The sequence below is a fragment of the Zalophus californianus genome, chromosome 4 (genome assembly GCF_009762305.2).
Source record: "Zalophus californianus isolate mZalCal1 chromosome 4, mZalCal1.pri.v2, whole genome shotgun sequence".
Lineage (NCBI taxonomy): Eukaryota > Metazoa > Chordata > Mammalia > Carnivora > Otariidae > Zalophus > Zalophus californianus.
The window spans coordinates 11,144,247-11,162,673 of record NC_045598.1 but is presented as its reverse complement, the minus strand read 5'-3'; the positions used below and the strand labels follow the sequence as shown (position 1 = coordinate 11,162,673).

Below are 18,427 nucleotides of genomic sequence, written 5' to 3'. Positions count from 1 at the left end.
GAGCGCTCCCCAAAGTTGGTTTGGGAGCGTCAGTACAAGTGCAAAATCTTCAACAGGGGAGCAGAGTCCTGCCCTGGGCCACCATGGCTGGAGAACCGGGGCCGATTCTGGCCGCCGCACTTCAGGAAGAAACAGAGCACGGGTTGCAAACTCAGATGTCAGCAGGGGCCAGACAGATGCCAGCAAGGAAGTGGGCTGCGTTGAACGCAACAGGGAATGTTGGGGACGGTGGGAAATCCCTGCTGCTTGGTTGAGCTCCCATCCACTTCTGCCAAGTGGAAATGGGGCCAGATTTTCTGACTTTTCAGGAGAGGATGGAAATCTGCATTTTTAAGTAAATGTTATGAATTCAAAATAAAATACTTGGGGGCCAAACGTAACATGTCCCCAGGCCCCTTTCAGCCAGTGAGCTGCCAGTCTGTGCCTTCTGGAGAACAGAGCAGGCCAGAGGAGGGGACCAAGGCCAGGCTCCAGGAGAAAGAAGGGCATTCGGGTCTGGGAGGAGCAGATGTCTCATTTTTAAGCCTCTAAAAGGTTATTATGTGGATAAGGAGGTGGACAGGTCTTGCAGGGGCCCAGGAGGCCGGTGGGGGATTGATACTCTTCTGGGAGAAAGAGTTTTCTTGTGCTCAACCTAAAGGAAGAACTTTCTGCCAGGCCAAGGCATCACCACTGGGTTGGACTACCCTGGTCTGTACAAAATTCCTTGATGGTAGAGCTGAAGGCTGGGTGATTTTAGGATGTTGTTGGGAGGACTGACACAACCCTGAAGCCCCAGGACCCTGTACCTCCTCCCCGTCTGTGCTTCGGGACACAATCTCCGTGCAGAAGATGCTGTGTCACCAGCCCCAACTTGTCTCTCAAGTTCTAGCTACGTCTGCAGGTTTACACTTTTTCCCACTAGCTGTCAAGGTTACGACTCCGGGGCTCTCTCCTTGAGCCCCACTGCTTCCCAGAGTAGCCGGACCCTCCCAAGGACAGCTCACTTCCACATGGCCCGCGAGCCCGACTTGGGCTCGAGCCGACTATCTCCCCCAGCTGCATACCTCCTTCTGGTGGGTTAAGCGATTCTCCAGCTCTTGGACTCTGGTCTGTTCTTCTTCTAATGCTTCCTTCACTCTGTTTTTCTCTTGAGTAATGCTTTCCTCCCAGACCTGCAATCCAATGGCCACTGTTTAATAGACATAGTTGCCATGGCAGGAACCTGGACTCTGTGCCAGGAGCTACACTGGTAGCCCTTCGCTGCTCACCACAACCCCACGGGGGAGACTGGGCAGCCAGAAGCAAGGGATCCGGAGCGGGCAGGCTCAGTTCAGAGCCCCAGGTTGGTCCTCCCTGGGTACGTCACCTTGATTTGTGCTCAGGCTGACTCTGTCTCCCCCAGCAGCATACCTTCTTCTGGCGGGCGAAACGATTCTCCAGCTCTTGGATTCTCTTCTGTTCTTCTTCTAATGCTTCTTTTGCTCTGTTTTTCTCTTGAGTAATGCTTTCCTCCAAAGCCTGAAAGTCAATGACTGTTGTTTAATAGACAAAGTTACCATGACAGGAATCTGGACTCTGTGCCAGGCACTACACAGGCTAGCTCTTTACTCCTACAACAACCCCATGGGGGAGACTGTGGGTAGCGAGGAGCAAGGGATCCAGAGCGGGCAGGCCCAGATCAGAGCCCCAGGTTGGGCCTTTCCAGGTGCATGACCCTAGGAAGGTGAGAAGTGATAGAAGCCTCAGTCTCCCTATCTGTACAATGGGGACGATAAAAGTGCTTCCTGCATTGGGTGAATGTGAGGGGCAGGTGAGAGGCTGAACACAGACCACTTGGCACGTGATCACCGTTCCTTAAGAAGGGTCAGTCATTTCTTCTGTGATCTCTATTTTGCAGAGGAGGAAACAGACTCAGAGGGACTAAGGAATCTGCCAAATCTGCTAGCAAATCACATGAGCCGGGATTCGAGTCCTGGTCCATTTGACTCGAGAGCCTGTTTTCTAAGCCAGAGTTTGGCTAACCATGGCCTATCAGCCAAATCTGGCCTGCTGTCTGCATTTTGTAACTCAAGTTTTATTGGAACACTTCCTTGCTCACTGTTTGTAGATTGCCTATGACTGCCTTTGCACCAAATAGCAGAGCTGAGCAGTCACGACAGAGCAGCGGGGCCCGCGAAACTGAAGATAAATACTCTCTGGCTCTTTATGGAAAAAGTTTGCTGACCCCAATCTAAACCATGAGTGTGTGCACAAGTTAAGTGCATGTTTTTAATAGTTCATAATAAAAAAGGATTAGCTTGATAAAGCGATCTAGAAATTCTTACTATTCAAACAGTCCTCAAATGAGTCAGGATTCATGAGAAGGAGTTTAATTAATGAATTTTGACACATGTATTTTTAGAAAGGGTGGGGGTGATGGTGTCTTATGGTGTAAGGAAGGTTCATTTAAAATTGGGACCCCCGCAGGGCTCCTGGGTGGCTCAGTCAGTTAAACATCTGCCTTCGGCTCAGGTCATGAACTCAGGGTCCTGGGATCGAGCCCCGAGTCAGGCTCCATGCTCAGCGGGGAGTCTGCTTCTCTCTCTCTCTCTCTCTCTTTCTCTCTCTCTGTCCCTCTGCCCCTCCCCCGGTTTGTGCTCTATCTCTTTCTCAAATAAATAAATAAAATCTTTACAAAAATAAAAATAAAATTGGGACCCGTGTTGTTAAGTCTCGGACAGTACTTTCAGCCGAGTCCCTCAGGTCAAGTTGATCTACCAAGTGTCTGGGGAGTGATGACCCTCAATGGGATAATAATGACCATGGGAGCAGGGTATTGTCTGGGTGGGTACCTGATAGTGCTTTCCTCTCCTCGTGGGGTGGTGTGCACTAAGGTTCATTCTGTTTAAAGGGGAATTGCAAGGCTGGCTTCAGGATCCTGTCTGCATCAGGATCGAGGTTATAAATGGGCATCTGGGAGGTCCAGGCTGGTGCCCAAGTTGGCATTGAACACGGTGGGGCTGAAATGCTGCATACCCACAGTGGAAAAAGTCAACCCCAAATTAAAAGTAAAATAAGACATTTGGAAAGGGAGAGGGTAGTCAGGGAGGAGCAAGGAAGCAGGTGGAGAGCTTTGTGAGGACTTTGAAGATTTCCAGTTCTTTCTGGTTTTGTTTTCCTCTCTTGAATGACACTGGCTTTTTCCACGTCAAATTGACCTTCAAAATGGGCTCACCCTGATTGAAGGCTATCGTTAATACTGCCTTCAGGGGACCACATGCAATTTTTAGTGTTCCCTTTTTAGTCTTTTCCTTCATAAAAAGCAGAAAGGGGCAAACAGAAGAAGAGGTAGAAGGAGGAGAGAGATTTCCTCAGATAACTGGGCATGACTCAGGGGCTGAACGAGGCAGAGAGTTCTGCAGAGCTGGTGCGTGTGACAGGGAGGGGGGGTCCAAGCCAGAAGTTACGCAGCTGCGACTGAGGAAAGGTGGAGAGGGTGTCAGGTGCAGCCCTCCTCAGGGGAGGAGGGGGGTCCAGCAGATCTGGGGCTGTGGTCTCCAGATGGGTGGGAGCCGGGACAGCATGCCGTGGTTCTCAACCATGGCTGCATATTGGAACCAGCCAGGAGCACTTACAGTCCCAGCCACACCCTCACTGCAATTAGAGCTGAACCTGGGGATGGGGGTGGGAGGAGAGGGGTAAGGCATTATTAGGACATTTTAATCTCCTAAGTGACAAAAGCGCAGCCTAAGTCATGAGCCACGGATCTAGGGTGGTGGCAATGAAGTAGTTAAAAATTCATGGCAGTCCCTGAATATCAAAAAGGGCCGACTCTTGGACAAAGATGAGAATTGGTTCATTAAATGCTGTTTCCTGGCCTTCTCCAGAGATTCTGATGTAGTGGGTCTGGGCTGGGGCCCGAGAATCTGTATTTTTAACGAGTGTCCAGGTGGTGCTTATCAGGTAACTTTGGGAAAATCTTCCTCCAAGACTTGCTGCTGAAAATGTGGTCTGCAGACCTGTGCTCTCAGCACCAGCTGGGAGCTGGTTGGAAATGGAGAATGCCAGTTTCTGCCCCAGGCCTTCCAGAGTCAGAATCTGCATTTTAACAGCCTCCCCAGGTGCTTCCTGGGCACCTCTAAGTTTGAGAGGTGCTGCTGCAAAGTATCTTGTAACTGGCTTGGTTTTTAGAAAAGCAAGTACCAATCTTGGCTATTTGTTTCCTATGATATGTATCAAGAGAGAGCAGAAGATGAAAATAATGTGAAGTTGGTCTTGCGTGCACTTAGAGACAGTCTGTCAGTTACAAACCAGGACCGGCAGCAATGACTCGAACTTGGTAAATTGACTGTGGTATCTGAGCTAATAAGGTACCATTTCTGGGAATTTCAATAAGTTTGCTGTTTCAAGTTGAGTTTTAGAATTCAAGCTTCATGTTAATTCCTCCAACATTACTCACCTATTTAATTCATTTACTTCCATAGCATAAAACAAGGAGTTGCTGAGATTTCTTCTCCCAAGTACCTGCCTTCGGAAAAGGCCATTTTATCAGTTTCCAGGAGTAAAGAAAATGACAGGGACCGCCTTACCGCCTTCTCTTCCATGAGCCCCTTGATTCTGGCTTTCAGCCTCTCCTCTTGCTGCAGCCTGTCCTCATTCAGCTTCTCCTTCTCTGCCAGATGCTCCCGCAGCTTCTCTTGCATGAAAGACTGCTGAGTTTCCTGAGAACTGTGGATCTTGATCTGAAACGAGAGGAAAGGAAACTGAAGCTGATGAGGGGGAAACAGGACTAAGTAAAGGAGTCATGTCAACATTTTTCTTTTACAAGTTCTTTACCTTTGGGGGTACAAAGGTTTACACAAAACTTTCTTAAAAACACAGAAAAACTATGCTTAGCCTAGTTTCTGGTAGTGAACCAGTAGAGTAGAGCAGGTAAGAACTCAGACTCTCGGTCTAGAAAGAATCTCAGCTCTACTTCTCTCTGAATGAAAATGCTTCTTCATTTAGAAAATAAGGATAATAATGGTATCTGCCTCTTAGAGTAAGGACTGAGTGAGAGCGTGATGGAAAGCTTTTAGCACAGTGCTTAGCACAGAGTAGGTGCTCAGTTAATGGCAGCTAGAATTATTAGTTATTATTTGCTGAGTGGAAGAGAAAAAGCAGTGAGCTAGGGTCAGAAGGTCTGAGCTTTTGTCTTGATTCTTCCATCAACTAGCTGTGTGCCATCGAAATAATCACCTAGCCTCTGAGGCTCGATATTCATATCCGTAAAATAAGAAGAATGGACTAGATCAGGGGTTGACGAAGTGCCGTCCACAGGCCGAATCTGGCTCACTGCCAATCTTTATAAATAAAGTTTTATTGGAACACAGCCACGCCCATCATGCTCATTTATTTGCATATTGTCCTTGGCTGCTTTTATTCTACAGCAGCAGCTGAGTAGGTGTGACAGACGCTGTATAGCCTGCGAGCCTAAAATATTGGCCATCTGGCCCTTCGCTTTAGGAAAAGTCTGTCGACCGCTGGACGAGATGGTCTGTGGGGTGGATCATGATGGTGGTCCCAATTCTTCACCCTCTCTCCACCATGTCTTTGGCCATGTACCTTGCAGGGACCACCCATATGCTGCTTTGACACTGAAACTCAGCCATGGGACGTACTTTGGCTAATGGGATGTTAACACAGCAGAGAATTGAAAAGCATTCCATGACTGGGCTGCTTTTTCTCCTGTACCTCCTCATCACCGTGGGAACATGCCCAGGCTAGCCTGTTGGAGGATGAGAGACAGGTGGAGCAGAGTATAGCTCCTCCAGCTGAGGCCAGCCTAGACCAGTCAAGGGCCAGCCAACAGCCAGACACTTGGGCAAGCCTGTCCAGGACTGGTGTACCCACCTAGTGGCTGACCCCAGACATGTGAGCAGTGAACAGTAATTGTGGAATGCCACTAAAGTTTTGTAGGTGTTTATTACAAAGCATTGTTATGACAATAGCTACCAATACAATCCCTAAGGATCATTTGCCTCTAAAATGTGGACATTACGTAACTTCTGGTAATCCTGCTCCCCATATTGGGGGTAGCTGTGTATTTAACAAGCATAATTCTCAAGATCTGATGGCATTTAAGTCTTTCTGATAGTTTCTTTTAAGATTGTATTTATTTGACAGAGAGAGCACAAGCAGAGGGAGAGAGGGGGAGAAGCAGGCTCCCTGCCGAGCAAGGAGCCCGATGTGGGACTCGATCGCAGGACCCCGGGATCATGACCTGGGCCGAAGGCAGCCGCTTAACCAACTGAGCCACCCAGGCGTCCCTCTTTCTGATAATTTTGACAGAAGACAACAGGCATCCTGTCTTTGCCCTTGCCCTCCTGGGAGATCTTAGCCACCCTGTTTGAATCTTTTTGTGTCAAACGGAGATATCATGTCACATCTCGGAGACTGTGGACTGACTAATTAACAGAGGAAAAACAGGGTTAAAATGCACAGTGCTATATAAACGCCAAGGAGGAGCTGAAATGAACTTTCAAAGTTAAAATATTACCTGAAGTTCCTGGGTTTGGCTTGTAATTTTTTTATAATATACCAGCAGATATTCCAGGTACAAAGACAATCCTTGAAAAGAGAAGCAAGAAGGTAAGTATCAATTCGATTCACCTCCGTTGCTTTCCAAATAATGTGGTAACAGAGCTTGCTCGCAGGTGGATGCGGGCAACAGGCCCCCGCCCCCCATCAAGAAGACATGAGTTGCCATCCAATGGGTGTTTTTAAAATGGTTGGTCAGCCTTGAATGGGCTCAAATCCAGTTTCTTTTTGAAGGTAGAAAATGAAACCACCAACAGAGCACCTGTTGCCTAAATGTCCCCTGGGTGCAAAGCCATGAGCTGAGTGTTGGGGGGCGGGCAGGGGATGCTATTGATGCTATGAAGCTATTTCTCAAGGTTCAGTGTGAGGCATGGGGTCTAACTGATGGGAAATAGGCAGTGGCTCCACGTAGCACGTAAGTGACTGTTGATGGAGTGCGGGAAAGTGAGAGTCTCAGAGGAGGAGAGGTCATTAGCCTGGAGGGATCATAGGAGGCTACTTGGCCAAGGAGCTACTGGGCATGGGCACTGCCGGGTAGGCAGAATTCAGAGTTGGAGGGGAGGGCATTTCTGAACAGAAGATGTGCATGCCAGGCTACAGGGTGGCTGCCAAAGATACCCACGTCCTAGTCTCTGGAGCCTGTGAATGTTACCTTACGGGGCAGAGGGAACTTTGCAGATGTCATCAGGTTAAGGACCTTGAGATGTGGGGGGTTAGCCTGGATTATTGGGTGGACCCAGTATCATCCCGTGGAAGGACCTGACTCCAGACAGACAGAGGACAGGTGACGTGAGAGAAACAGAGCCTGGAAGATGGTGCGCTGCTGGCTCTGAGGATGCAGGAAGGGGCCACAAGCCAAGGAATGTGAGGAATAAAGCTCTAGAGACTGGAAAGGCAAAGAAATGGATCCTTGCCTAGAGCCTTCAGAAGAACCCAGCCTCGCTGACACACCCTCGCTGATTTCAGGCTTTTGGCTCCCAGGACCATATGTGAATAAGACACTGCATTTGTGGTACTTGTGAGAGCAGGCACAGGAAACCAACATGGTGGTGGGGGGCAGGTGGGGAGCTGGGGAAAGGCAGCACGTATCCCGTGAGGGTGCCGCGCTTAACTGGGCCGCACGGATGGTGTGAGGCAGGGCGCGGAAGGTTGGGTCAGTTTGTGGCAGGGCTACACTACAAAGTGCAGACTTGATTTAAACATCTCTGAAGTGTGCCGAGCATGTGCTGTGTGCCCGGCTCTCTGCCAGGCGGTCAATGCATCACCCTACTGTATCACCTAATCATGCCCCTGTGTGACAGGTGAGGCAGCTGGGCTCTGGGACCTGTGACGGCCGAGTGCCACAAGGCTGGCCAATGGCCGAACCAGGCCTTGGGCTCAAGTCAGCGTGATGCCGGCGTCTGAGTCACTGTGACTTCAGTTGCCGATGGAGCAATGAACTGCCTTGATGAAGTGTTTTGTTGTTTTGCTTTTTAAAAAGATTTTTCAGAAAAATAGCTGGGATGAATTAGAGGCGAAGGGACTAGCAGGGTATCCTAACTGAAGCTCTACTGATAGGTGGGGCTAGGCAATTCTTTGTTGGGGGGGGGCATCCTGTACACTGTGGGATGCCAGGAGCACCTTCCACCCCAGCTGTGACAACCAAAATGTCTTCAGACATTGCTGGGTGTCTCCCAGTGGCCCGCTCCCTTGCTGCAGGTTAGAGGCTGAGAGCCCACGGACGTCCAGATCTTCAGTGCTGAAGTTCTAAAATAGGGTGGGAGAAATTGGGATAAAAGGGAGAGAGAGAAAGCTCTTTCTAGGGGTTGGACGGTGGCCTCGCTGTCAGACAGAAGAGACAGGTTGGGTGGTGTGGGGCCTGGGGAGAAGGGAGGAGCCGCCAAGCTCGGTTTCAGACATGTGGAATTTGAGGTACCGAAAGGACTGTCAGGAGGGGTGGTTGGCGGAGAGCAGGAATAGCCCGGCCCACCCATGGTCTTTGTGAGATTAGGAAGGTGCAGCCTTCTTCCTGGTGGACGTGGCCCTGGCCAGGGGTCCCACCTGCTGCCTTATGTGGCACCGAATCTGCACTACCATTCCTGGCAGCGTGGATGTGGAGGTGTCCCCTTGGCCACTGCTGCCATGGGGGGGGGGTTGTTGAAGTACCTGGATGGAGACTTTCTTCATGAGAAAGGAGACGAGAGAGGGGGGACCACCGACTGCATTGGAGAAGACACTCGGGTAGGGGCAGGAATAGGTAAAAGGGGCTGCTGAAAACAAACGGAGAAGGTCCGGAGATGGGCAGGGTACGCCAGTCCCAGGAAAGCCAAGGGGTGAGAGTGTTTCCAGGAAGAGATCCCAGAGCGTTGGGTGTGCCAGCGAGAACACAGGCTGGAGAAAGACGGCGGGCCTGTCAGTGTAGGAGGGCTCCGTGTCAGTGACATGCAGGGGCAAAGCCAGGAGGCAAAGATAGAGCAGGACACTTGCCATGAAGACAGAGGGCGTAGCACACTTCCTCAAGATCATAGGTGGGACGGGAGTGTCAGTACTAGAAAGAGAGCTAAAGATGCAGCAGGTTCCAGGGAAGGATTGCCCTCTTGAGAGGTGTGTTGGATGGCAAGAGGAGGAATAAGGGGGAGCGAAAGGCTGTAGGTGTCAGAGAAGGAAGCCATAATTCTGGACCTTGTGCACAGGCTCCCTGGGAAGGGACAGCGAAGGGGAGACACGGGGAGGGAAGGGCTGCATCTGGAGAAAGCAGTGAGAATACAGTGGGAGTTTGGAGGGAAGGGAGAAAAGATGGTCGAGAGAGAGAGAGAAAGGAAGAGAGCTGAGTATGTTCATGCCTGGAGCCTTGCTCCCTGGCTGTGCAACTTTCAGAGAATTTCCAGCATGCAAGAGTAGAGCAGTAATATAATAATAGCTATCGAGTATTAAGTACCTGCTGTGTGCCAGGCACCATGCCAGGAGTTTTACACGTGATACTTTCTCATCGTTATAAACAACCCAGCAAGGAAATGTGTTTGCATTTGTAGGTGAGGCAACAGAAACTCAGCAAGGTTGAGGTACAGAGCTGGTTAAGTGGTAGGATCAGAATCCAGACCTCAGTCTATCATTCTCTTTCAAGTGACTGGAGGCTTGTGAATAAGGGTTGGGGTGGCAAATATGAAGGGTTTATCAGGAGAGGTGCTCTGTGAGGGTATCAAGGTGGCAGGCGTTGGGGGAGGTGGCCTGGGTGATGTTGGCATGAACTTTAGGAGCACATGGATTTGGGGTGGCTAACTTGGGATTCAGTCTGTGACCCAGGAACCCAAGGGGAACGAGCAAAGCATGAGTAGGATTCAGAGAGGATTAGAGAGAGGAAGGACTCAAGAATGTTGAAGGGGAAGAGGGAGAGTGCGATCACATGTCTGGGTTCGATGATGAGCTGTAATCATAATGGGATTTCTCTCTTCTTGAGAAGCAATTCTTCATTATATTTCTGGTTACAAAAGTTATGTGTCTATTATACAAATCCAAACATTATAGACATCCACGACGTGGAAAGTGTTCACTGCTCTAGCTTCCCAGGCCGGCACACAGTAGGCCTGCAACAAATAGTTGATGAACGACCAAATGAAAGCAAAGGTCCTATGTAATCCCACCATGCTGGATAATGCTCCCAACACTTGCATGTCTTTTTCTTCAGATTTTTCTTTTGGTTGGATACTGATACTTAGAAATGGGAGCACACTGGGGCGCCTGGGTGGCTCCGTTGGTTAAGCGACTGCATTCGGCTCAGGTCATGATCCCAGGGTCCTGGGATGGAGCCCCGCATCGGGCTCCCTGCTCGGCGGGAAGCCTGCTTCTCCCTCTCCCACTCCCCCTGCTTGTGTTCTCTCTCTCTCTCTCTCTCTGTCAATTAAATAAATAAAATCTTAAAAAAAAAGAAATGGGAGCACACTATGCATATTGTATTATAATCTCCTTTTTTCGTTTAAAAATGCTGTGTATTTTGGACGTCTGAGAAAGAGTGATTTTTCTGTGCATGCTGGGAAGCCTTTTATTTGTAACAAAGTCTTGCAGAAATAGACACAAACAACGACCTTGCAAGAAAAAATGCAGTCTTTTCTTTCCTTTATCAAAACAAGCCGAGAAACCAGGCAGGAGGAGTGGGGACTAACTTTCAAGGTCCCTCTTTAGACATTTCACATCTTCCCAGCTGGACCACACAGCAAATCCTTCACCAGTCAGGTCTTTAGTGGCAACACGAACCTTCTGGGTCCCTTAGGATGCTAGCCAACAATACTTCAAATAGTTCCCCTTTACATTACTCGACCTGCATTCCCTGGGGGATTTATTTCAGGATTTACAAACCTAGCTGTTAGGTGTGCTTTACCTCTTAGGACAGTACTGGAAAAGGCAGGTGGTATGGTAGTTAAGAGTAGGGGCTTGGAGATCAGAGGGATCTGAACTGAATCCCAGATCTACCACTTGGCTGTTGGGACACTCGGCCCATTGTCATGACTCTAGGAAGGAGACCTGCGAAGGGCTCTTTTGGGTGCAACCCAACTGAGTGCTCATGGCTAAGAAAATCTCATTTGCTGCCAAATGGAGATGGGAGGTTGCAGGTCAAGTTACCTCAGTGTGAATAAATCAAGCTATACTGCCTACACGTATACCCTATCCGACCCATGTTTGGGTCAAATTAGGTCAACAAATATTTCAGGTTGGCGATCATGGCAGCTTCTGTTTATTAAGACTACTGTGGCCCAGGCTCCACGATTGGTGCATGCATCTCAGTGTTGGGATCTTAGCCCCATTTTATGAACAGGAAAACAGGGGCGCACAGAAGTCAAGCAACCTGCTCACACAACTAATAAGTGCACGGTTGAGATTCAAACTTTGGCAGCTGGTCTCCAAAGCCCATGCTCAGAACGATTTTGTTGGGGACTGCAAATGAGCCTTCAGAGAGGCTCATCAGAGAGGCAGCTCACCTTGGGGAGTGAGCACTCTTAGCTCTTTCTCTGCCCAAGTTGATGACAGAATCTGTCCTCTAGGAATTGGGCATGTACCTGGTACCTCTCTGGATCTTCAGAGAGAGAGTGTGGGGTCACAGGAACAAAAAAACACAGGTATTAGGATCACAATGACTTGTTTGACTCCTGACCTTACCAGGTACCAGCTGTGTGACCTTGAGCAAGTTTCTTAATGCATTGAGACTCGTTTTCCTTACCTGAAAAATAAAGACAATAATACTACCTTGCTTATTGGGATAATGGGAGGATAAAAATATACAACGCCTATAAAACGTCTAACACAGTGATAAGCTCCCAGGAGGAGCTTAAATAAACCAGAGTTCCAGCCCTTCTCTTGGGAACTGGGGACACAGAAGGCCTTTAGGATGTTTGTGGATGGTGGTGAATGACTGGGGACCCCCCGCTGGCCTCAGTTATGTGAAGTACCTTGAATCTCCTTATCATGCTGGAATACTCACAAAAGTGTTTTTTGAGACATTTTCTTCATTTCTAAAATGAGGATAACAGTACCTGCCTCACAGAGTTGTTGTGAGGATGAACTGAGATGATGTATGGAAATGCTTGGAATAGCATCTAGAATAGAAGCGCTCAGTAGTGAATGATGACCACCACCATCAACATCATCACCATCCTCCTCCTCCTCACCATTACCACCGTCACCATTTGGTCACTACCATGATTGTCATACTTATCACCATTATCCTCTACTACCACCATCATCATCCTCACCACTGTCATCATCTTCACCACCATCATCATCCTCATCACCACCGTCTCCCCACCCTCATTGTCACCATCACCATCACCATCCTCCCACCAACATCATCATCCTTCCAACCATCATCGTCATTCTCCCCACCATCATCATCATCCTCACCATCATCAGCAGCATCATCACGACCATCACCGTCTTCACCACCACCATCCTTACCATTATCATCATCATCATCCTCACCACTGTCATCATCTTCACCACCATCATCATCGTCCTCACCATCATCAGCAGCATCATCACGACCATCACCGTCTTCACCACCACCATCCTTAGCATTATCATCATCATCATCCTCACCACTGTCATCATCTTCACCACCATCATCATCGTCCTCACCATTTTCACCATCCTCACTATCACTACCATGGTGGCTGCCATCTGTGTGTAGATGGTTCTGTGTTAGGAATGAGGTATACAGTAGTGCCTACCACAGAGAATACAGGGAATTCTCTAGCTCACTCCTTTCTTTTAGTCTTTTGGGACCTTGCCATACTACTGCTTTTACTGGAAGAGAAAAATACCTTTACCATCAACTTCTCCTGCCGAATGAATGAAGGATGGGCCCTACTCACTGACCTTTCTGTTATTACCCTCCATGCTTCCTCTTTGACTTCTCTGAACCAAGTAGTTGTGATTACAGAATATGGTCTGTGTTTTCCTCACAGGTGTTCCACAGAGCATTATTCCAAAAGATATTAGATGCAGGTGAGGACAGCAAAAAAGGAGAAACGTGTTTTGGGAACACAGCATTCTTTATTCCATTTTTCTAGATTCATAGCGCATATTAGTATAGGAGGGACTCTGCGCCTGAGATGGCAGGTCTGAGAAATGTTGCCTGAAACGACTCTTTGTCAGTCTTTCTGGAATCGCTGGCCTGAAACTTAACTCTATAATCCACATTTCTTTATGAAAACATGTATGACTAGATTTATGGACATAAGCTACAATGACTAAAATGGTCTTGGACATGGGGAGGGGATGGTGCACACATAACTTGGTCCCACTATTACTAGGTCTTTGTTTTAGTTCTAATCTTGAAGAACAACAAGCACTGTGATCCATGTGTTACCTGATTTCACGTTTGCTCAAGACTGCCAAGATTACAACAGTAACACTGGGACTGGGGAGCCACTGTGTGGTCTGGAGAGGGGCAGGCAGTTATAGAAGTTAAACTTGCTTTTGTTTTTGCTTTTGCCTTCTTTTTAAAAGAACTTTACACCACCTTCAGGACTACTTTGGAGAAATCATGGCTAGGGATGTTGAATAATCAGAGTTGAAAATCACTCCTCTATTCTCATTTATTGCTATAAGAATGTCAAAGTCATTCTATGAAGGGTGACTTGGCGAGGTGTAGCAACAATCTTCAAAATGTCGGAGTTCCTCAAGGTGTAGCCCTGGGCTCTCTCCCTCATATACTTTCTTCCTAAGTGAGAGCATTCACACCTATGGCTTTGTTTTTTAAATTTTTTTTTAAAGATTTTATTTATTTATTTGACAGAGAGAGACACAGCGAGAGAGGGAACACAAGCAGGGGGAGTGGGAGAGGGAGAAGCAGGCTTCCCGCTGAGCAGGGCGCCCGATGCGGGGCTCGATCCCAGGACCCTGGGATCGTGACCTGAGCCGAAGGCAGACGCTTAACGACTGAGCCACCCAGGCACCCCTCACACCTATGGCTTTAATCATCATCCACCCACCATCCACCCATCCATCCTTTCCTCCACCCACCATCTATCCCCCCATCCCCCCATCCCCCATCCCGCCATCCCCCCACCATCCACCCATCCATTCATCCGTCCATCCATCCGTCCACCCACCACCCATCCACCCATCCATCCTTTCCTCCACCCACCATCTACCCACCCATCCCCCCATCCCCCCATCCATCCCTCCCATAGTTATTTATTAAGCGCCCACTATGTGGCACACGCTTTTCCGGGTTCTGGAGATACACCACACTAATGTCTATTTCCAGACTAGACATACAGGGTGACAGCTGCATCCTTGGCACCTCATCTTGAATATCTCACGGGCACGTCTTTCAAACCTGGTCTTCATGCAGTGTTCCTTATTCTGGATTTTAGTGAAGGAAGCATTGTCTGTCCTTTTACACAAGCCAGAAACCTGGAGGTCTGTAGACCCCTTTCTCTCTGTCACTTCCCCTCTAACTACATCCAATTCCACTGCCGAAGCCTGTTGATTTACCTCTTAAATGCCTGAGAAACTTCTCTCTTTCTCTGTCCCACTCCTGCCCTGGAGCTACCATCCATCTCTTGTGACAGCCTCCTAACTGGTTCTCTGGCGCTCTGTGATGGGCATTTTCCACTCACAGCCAAGAGGATTATCTCCAAAAGCAAACCTGTCCCACCGGTTCCCTTCTTAAAGTCTTTCATTGGCTTCTCACTGCTCTTAGGTTAAAGCAGAGTTTCTTAGGAGGGCCCTGCAAGCCCACACGGCACAGCCCCTGCTGACCTTCCTGCCAGCCCTGTCCCACCTCTGATCCCCATTTCTCTCAGTCCCTTGTGTTCTTCATGCTCCCCTCCCACTGCCATGCAACTCTTTTTGCCCAGAATTCTCTCCCCTCCCTTCTTCTCCCCTCCCCTCTTTGGCAAATAACTCCTATGCATCATAACTCCTGTGCATCCTGCAGATGCCCTGCTCTCCCTGACCAGGTCAGAGTTCTGCATGTCTTCTTTGTAGCACTTGTCACCTTTAAAGTTTTATGTGTGAGTGATTTTTCAATTTGTTCCCACCCTCCCCTCCCCAGACCACAAGGTCTTTGAGGACAGGAATAGTGCCTGTTTTCCCCTCAATATTTTAGTATGGCAAATTTCAAATGTACATAAAGCTAGAGGAATTTTCCAGCTAACACCCATACACTCTCGACCAGGATTCCACCTGTTTCTGGCCCCACTACATCTCTGCCCCACACAGCGCTGATGTCTATTTTTTTAATTTTTTATTTTTCGACAGACAGAGAGAGAGAGAGAGAGAGAGAAAATGCAAGCAGGGGGAGTGGGAGATGCAGGCTTCCCGCCAAGCAGGGAGCCCGATGTGGGACTCGATCCCAGGACCCTGGGATCACGACCTGAGCTGAAGGCAGATGCTTAATGACTGAGCCACCCAGGCGCCCAGTGTGCTGATGTCTAGTAGGCATGCAATAAGTCTTTGTTGAATGGAAGTGGTTCAATGTCCTTCCACCTCTAAGATGACAAATGTAAGGTGAGTAGGTATATGTTCGATAGCGTTCACTTCAGCATTATCTGTAAGTATGGAAAACTGGAAACAACTTAAATGTCCATGATAAAAAATTTTTTTTAAAAATGTATAGGTAGTGCCTACTCTGTACCAGATACAACTCTAAGTACTTTACATATACCAATACATTTTAATCCTCACAACAACCTCAAGGGGTATGTACTCCTTATTATCCTCATTTTACACATAAGGAAACTGAGGCAAGAGAGAGTAAGAATCATAGAGCTATTTCCATGGGAAAATGCTGTGGGAGTTACATCTGAACTATAACAGTAGTGACAACATCAAATGCTGACAAAGGATGTGGAGCAACAGGAACTCCCGTGCATTGCCAGTGGGAATGCAAAATGGTGCAGGCCCTTTGGAAGATAGTTTGGCGATTTCTTTAGAAACTAAGCCTACTCTTACTACATGCTCTAGCAACCATACCCCCTGGCATTTATCCAAAGGAGTTGAAAACCTTTACCCACACAAAAACCTGCATGCGGGTGGTGACAGTAGCTTTACTCCTAATTGCCAAAACCTGGAAGCAACAAGAATGTCCTTCACTAGGTGGATGGATAAATAAACCATCCAGACAATTATTCAGTGATCCGTCCAGACAATTATTCAGTGCTAAAAAGAACTGAGCTATCAAGTCATGAAAAGACATGGAGGGAACATAAGTGCGTATTACAAAGTGAGAGCAGCCAATCTGAAAGGTTGTATGATTCCAACAGCATAACATTCGGGAAAAGGCAGAACCATGGAGGCAGTAAAAAGATCAGTAGTTGCCAGGAGCTGGAGGTTGGGGGAGGGATGAGTAGATAGAGAGCGGAGGATTTTTAGGGCAATGAGACTCTCCTGTGTGATATGATAGTGGTAGATACGTGCATGATACCTTTGTTCAAACCCACAGAATGTGCAATGCTGAGAGTGAGCCCAATTGTGAAGCATGGTCTCTGGGTGTAATGATGTGTCAGTGTAGGTTCACCAACTGTAACAAATGTACCACTGCGGTGGGGGATGCTGATAACGGGGGGGGGGGGGCACTGGGCACGTGGGAGGGGCAGGGGGTACATGGGAAGTCCCTGTACTTTCCTCTCCGTTTTGCTGTGAACTTAAAACGGCTCTAAAAAAAATCTATTAAAAATTATATATGTATATATATATATTGGTAGTTGCTTCTGAGCAACTACTTAGCATAATTTTGATTTAATCTTCCTTTTGTTTGTGTTACGTCTCATTTTTCTTCAGTGATCATGTCTCACTTTTTTTTTTTTTTTTTTACCCCCAAGGAAAAAATCACTTCTCAAAGAAAGTCTGCAGAAGGGAATACTTGGCCACATACCTAAGAAGCCTTCCTCAACAGATGTCCCACCATGATAAGATTCAACGCGACATTTTAGAGTCATGGGACTATGTGAGAGGAAAAAGAAAAGTGCCATTAACCTGTGTCCGAGCTGGATAACTGGATCCCGACGTCCTGGAGGAGATGCTCTGTTTCCTCCAGCCAGGACAGCGACAGGCGCAGGATGTCCAGCACCACCTTCTGGAGCCCTGAAACAGGTGGGCTCACCTGAAGGGTCTGAAGCATGTCCACCTCCTTCTTCAGGTCCTTGCTACAGCAGGACATTTTCATGCAAGCCTGGAAAGACACGAGGTCATGAGGTGCCCAGACCCTGTGGCCAGAGATGGCACCCAAGAGCAGCACCCTCGCCTTTGCTCCGAGGCAGATGATGCCCACATGCCGGACGCACTGGGATGGCTCCGTTGTATTTACCTTCCTTTGGGGGCAGCTTTGTTTTTTTGTTTGTTTGTTTTTTGTTTTTTTGCACTCTAATTTGGACTTTGGATGGTCAAAGAGACCCCACTTTTAGGTATCTGCAGTTCCAAAGCCAAATTGCCAAGGATACCTGGCGGCAATGGGAACCAAGTTTGGCGACTCCTGTTCATCAAAATTCCTGTTGAGATCAACGCATCAGTTGGTCAGCAAGTGGGGTTTCCTGATTTCAAAGAGTGCTGACAAGCCAGCATTTGCATGGGCTCCCCGAATAGTTGCTGCTTATTTCCAGAGAAAGCAGAAGCAGCTGCCTGCTCTGGAAGGCTCTATTTCAGTGTGGGAGCCGCGGGGGCTCAGGCAGACTTCTGGGCCTGTCTCCTCCAGAGTCAAAAGCAAAAGAGGCACAAAGAAAAAGACCCCAAAACAATAGCCTTTCCACTGCTGGGCCAAGAAAAAAAAATAATGCAGATAAAGAGCCTGGATATTTCTTTGGTTTCTCTGGAAGTAACAGGGGACTTATTTTTTGCTGGGGTCTGGGGTCTCCCCAAATCAATACCAGGAGTGTGTCAGGCCTCTTTTCCTTGGCCACACCAAATTCACCTGGAGGCATTTTTTTGAGGCTCTTTGTTTTCTGCTCCCAAACAGATTTCTCCGACAAGAGAAAAGGACAAAAGAGAGCAGAGCATTTCTGCCTGACCTGCTCCACGAACGCTGGGCAATTTCCCAAACCAGCAGCACAAGAAAGAGACGTAGGGGGCATTTGTAAAAAGCCGAGAGAGGCCACCTGGCAGCTGTCTAAAGATGCCTTCAGCTTCTCGACGTTCTCTGTGATTGCCTCCTGTTTGGAATTGCTGAGCTGAGTCTCCTTCTGCAGCGTCCATTTTTTCTGCTGAAAGTTGATGTTGTCCTCAGTGACCTGGGTAATCTTCTCTATTAGCTGGTGAGAAAAAGGAAAGAGAGATTTACAGGACAGCGTGGCTCTGGGAGGGGAGTGGGGAGCATAATTCAAACTCCTGGGTCCGCAGCTGAGCAGGGAGGCCCTGATGTGTCTTGGTGATGGCTCTGGAGAAGGACATCGGCTCTTGTCCCCAGGACATGTCT

At 48.2% G+C, this 18,427-nt stretch overlaps 1 protein-coding gene across 2 annotated transcripts in view; it reads right to left on the bottom strand.

Annotated features, from left to right (window-relative positions):
- The window catches only part of FHAD1 (forkhead associated phosphopeptide binding domain 1), a 142,534-nt gene that overhangs the window by 39,065 nt on the left and 85,042 nt on the right, over positions 1–18,427 (bottom strand). For both annotated transcript variants that reach the window (XM_027603961.2, XM_027603885.2), the window contains exons 14-19: positions 18,111–18,263; positions 16,996–17,191; positions 6,500–6,570; positions 4,551–4,703; positions 1,393–1,500; positions 1,047–1,154 (exon numbers count right to left, since the gene is read on the bottom strand). In XM_027603961.2, the coding sequence (XP_027459762.2) occupies positions 1,047–1,154; positions 1,393–1,500; positions 4,551–4,703; positions 6,500–6,570; positions 16,996–17,191; positions 18,111–18,263 (789 nt within the window). The remainder of the gene's footprint in view (positions 1–1,046; positions 1,155–1,392; positions 1,501–4,550; positions 4,704–6,499; positions 6,571–16,995; positions 17,192–18,110; positions 18,264–18,427) is intronic.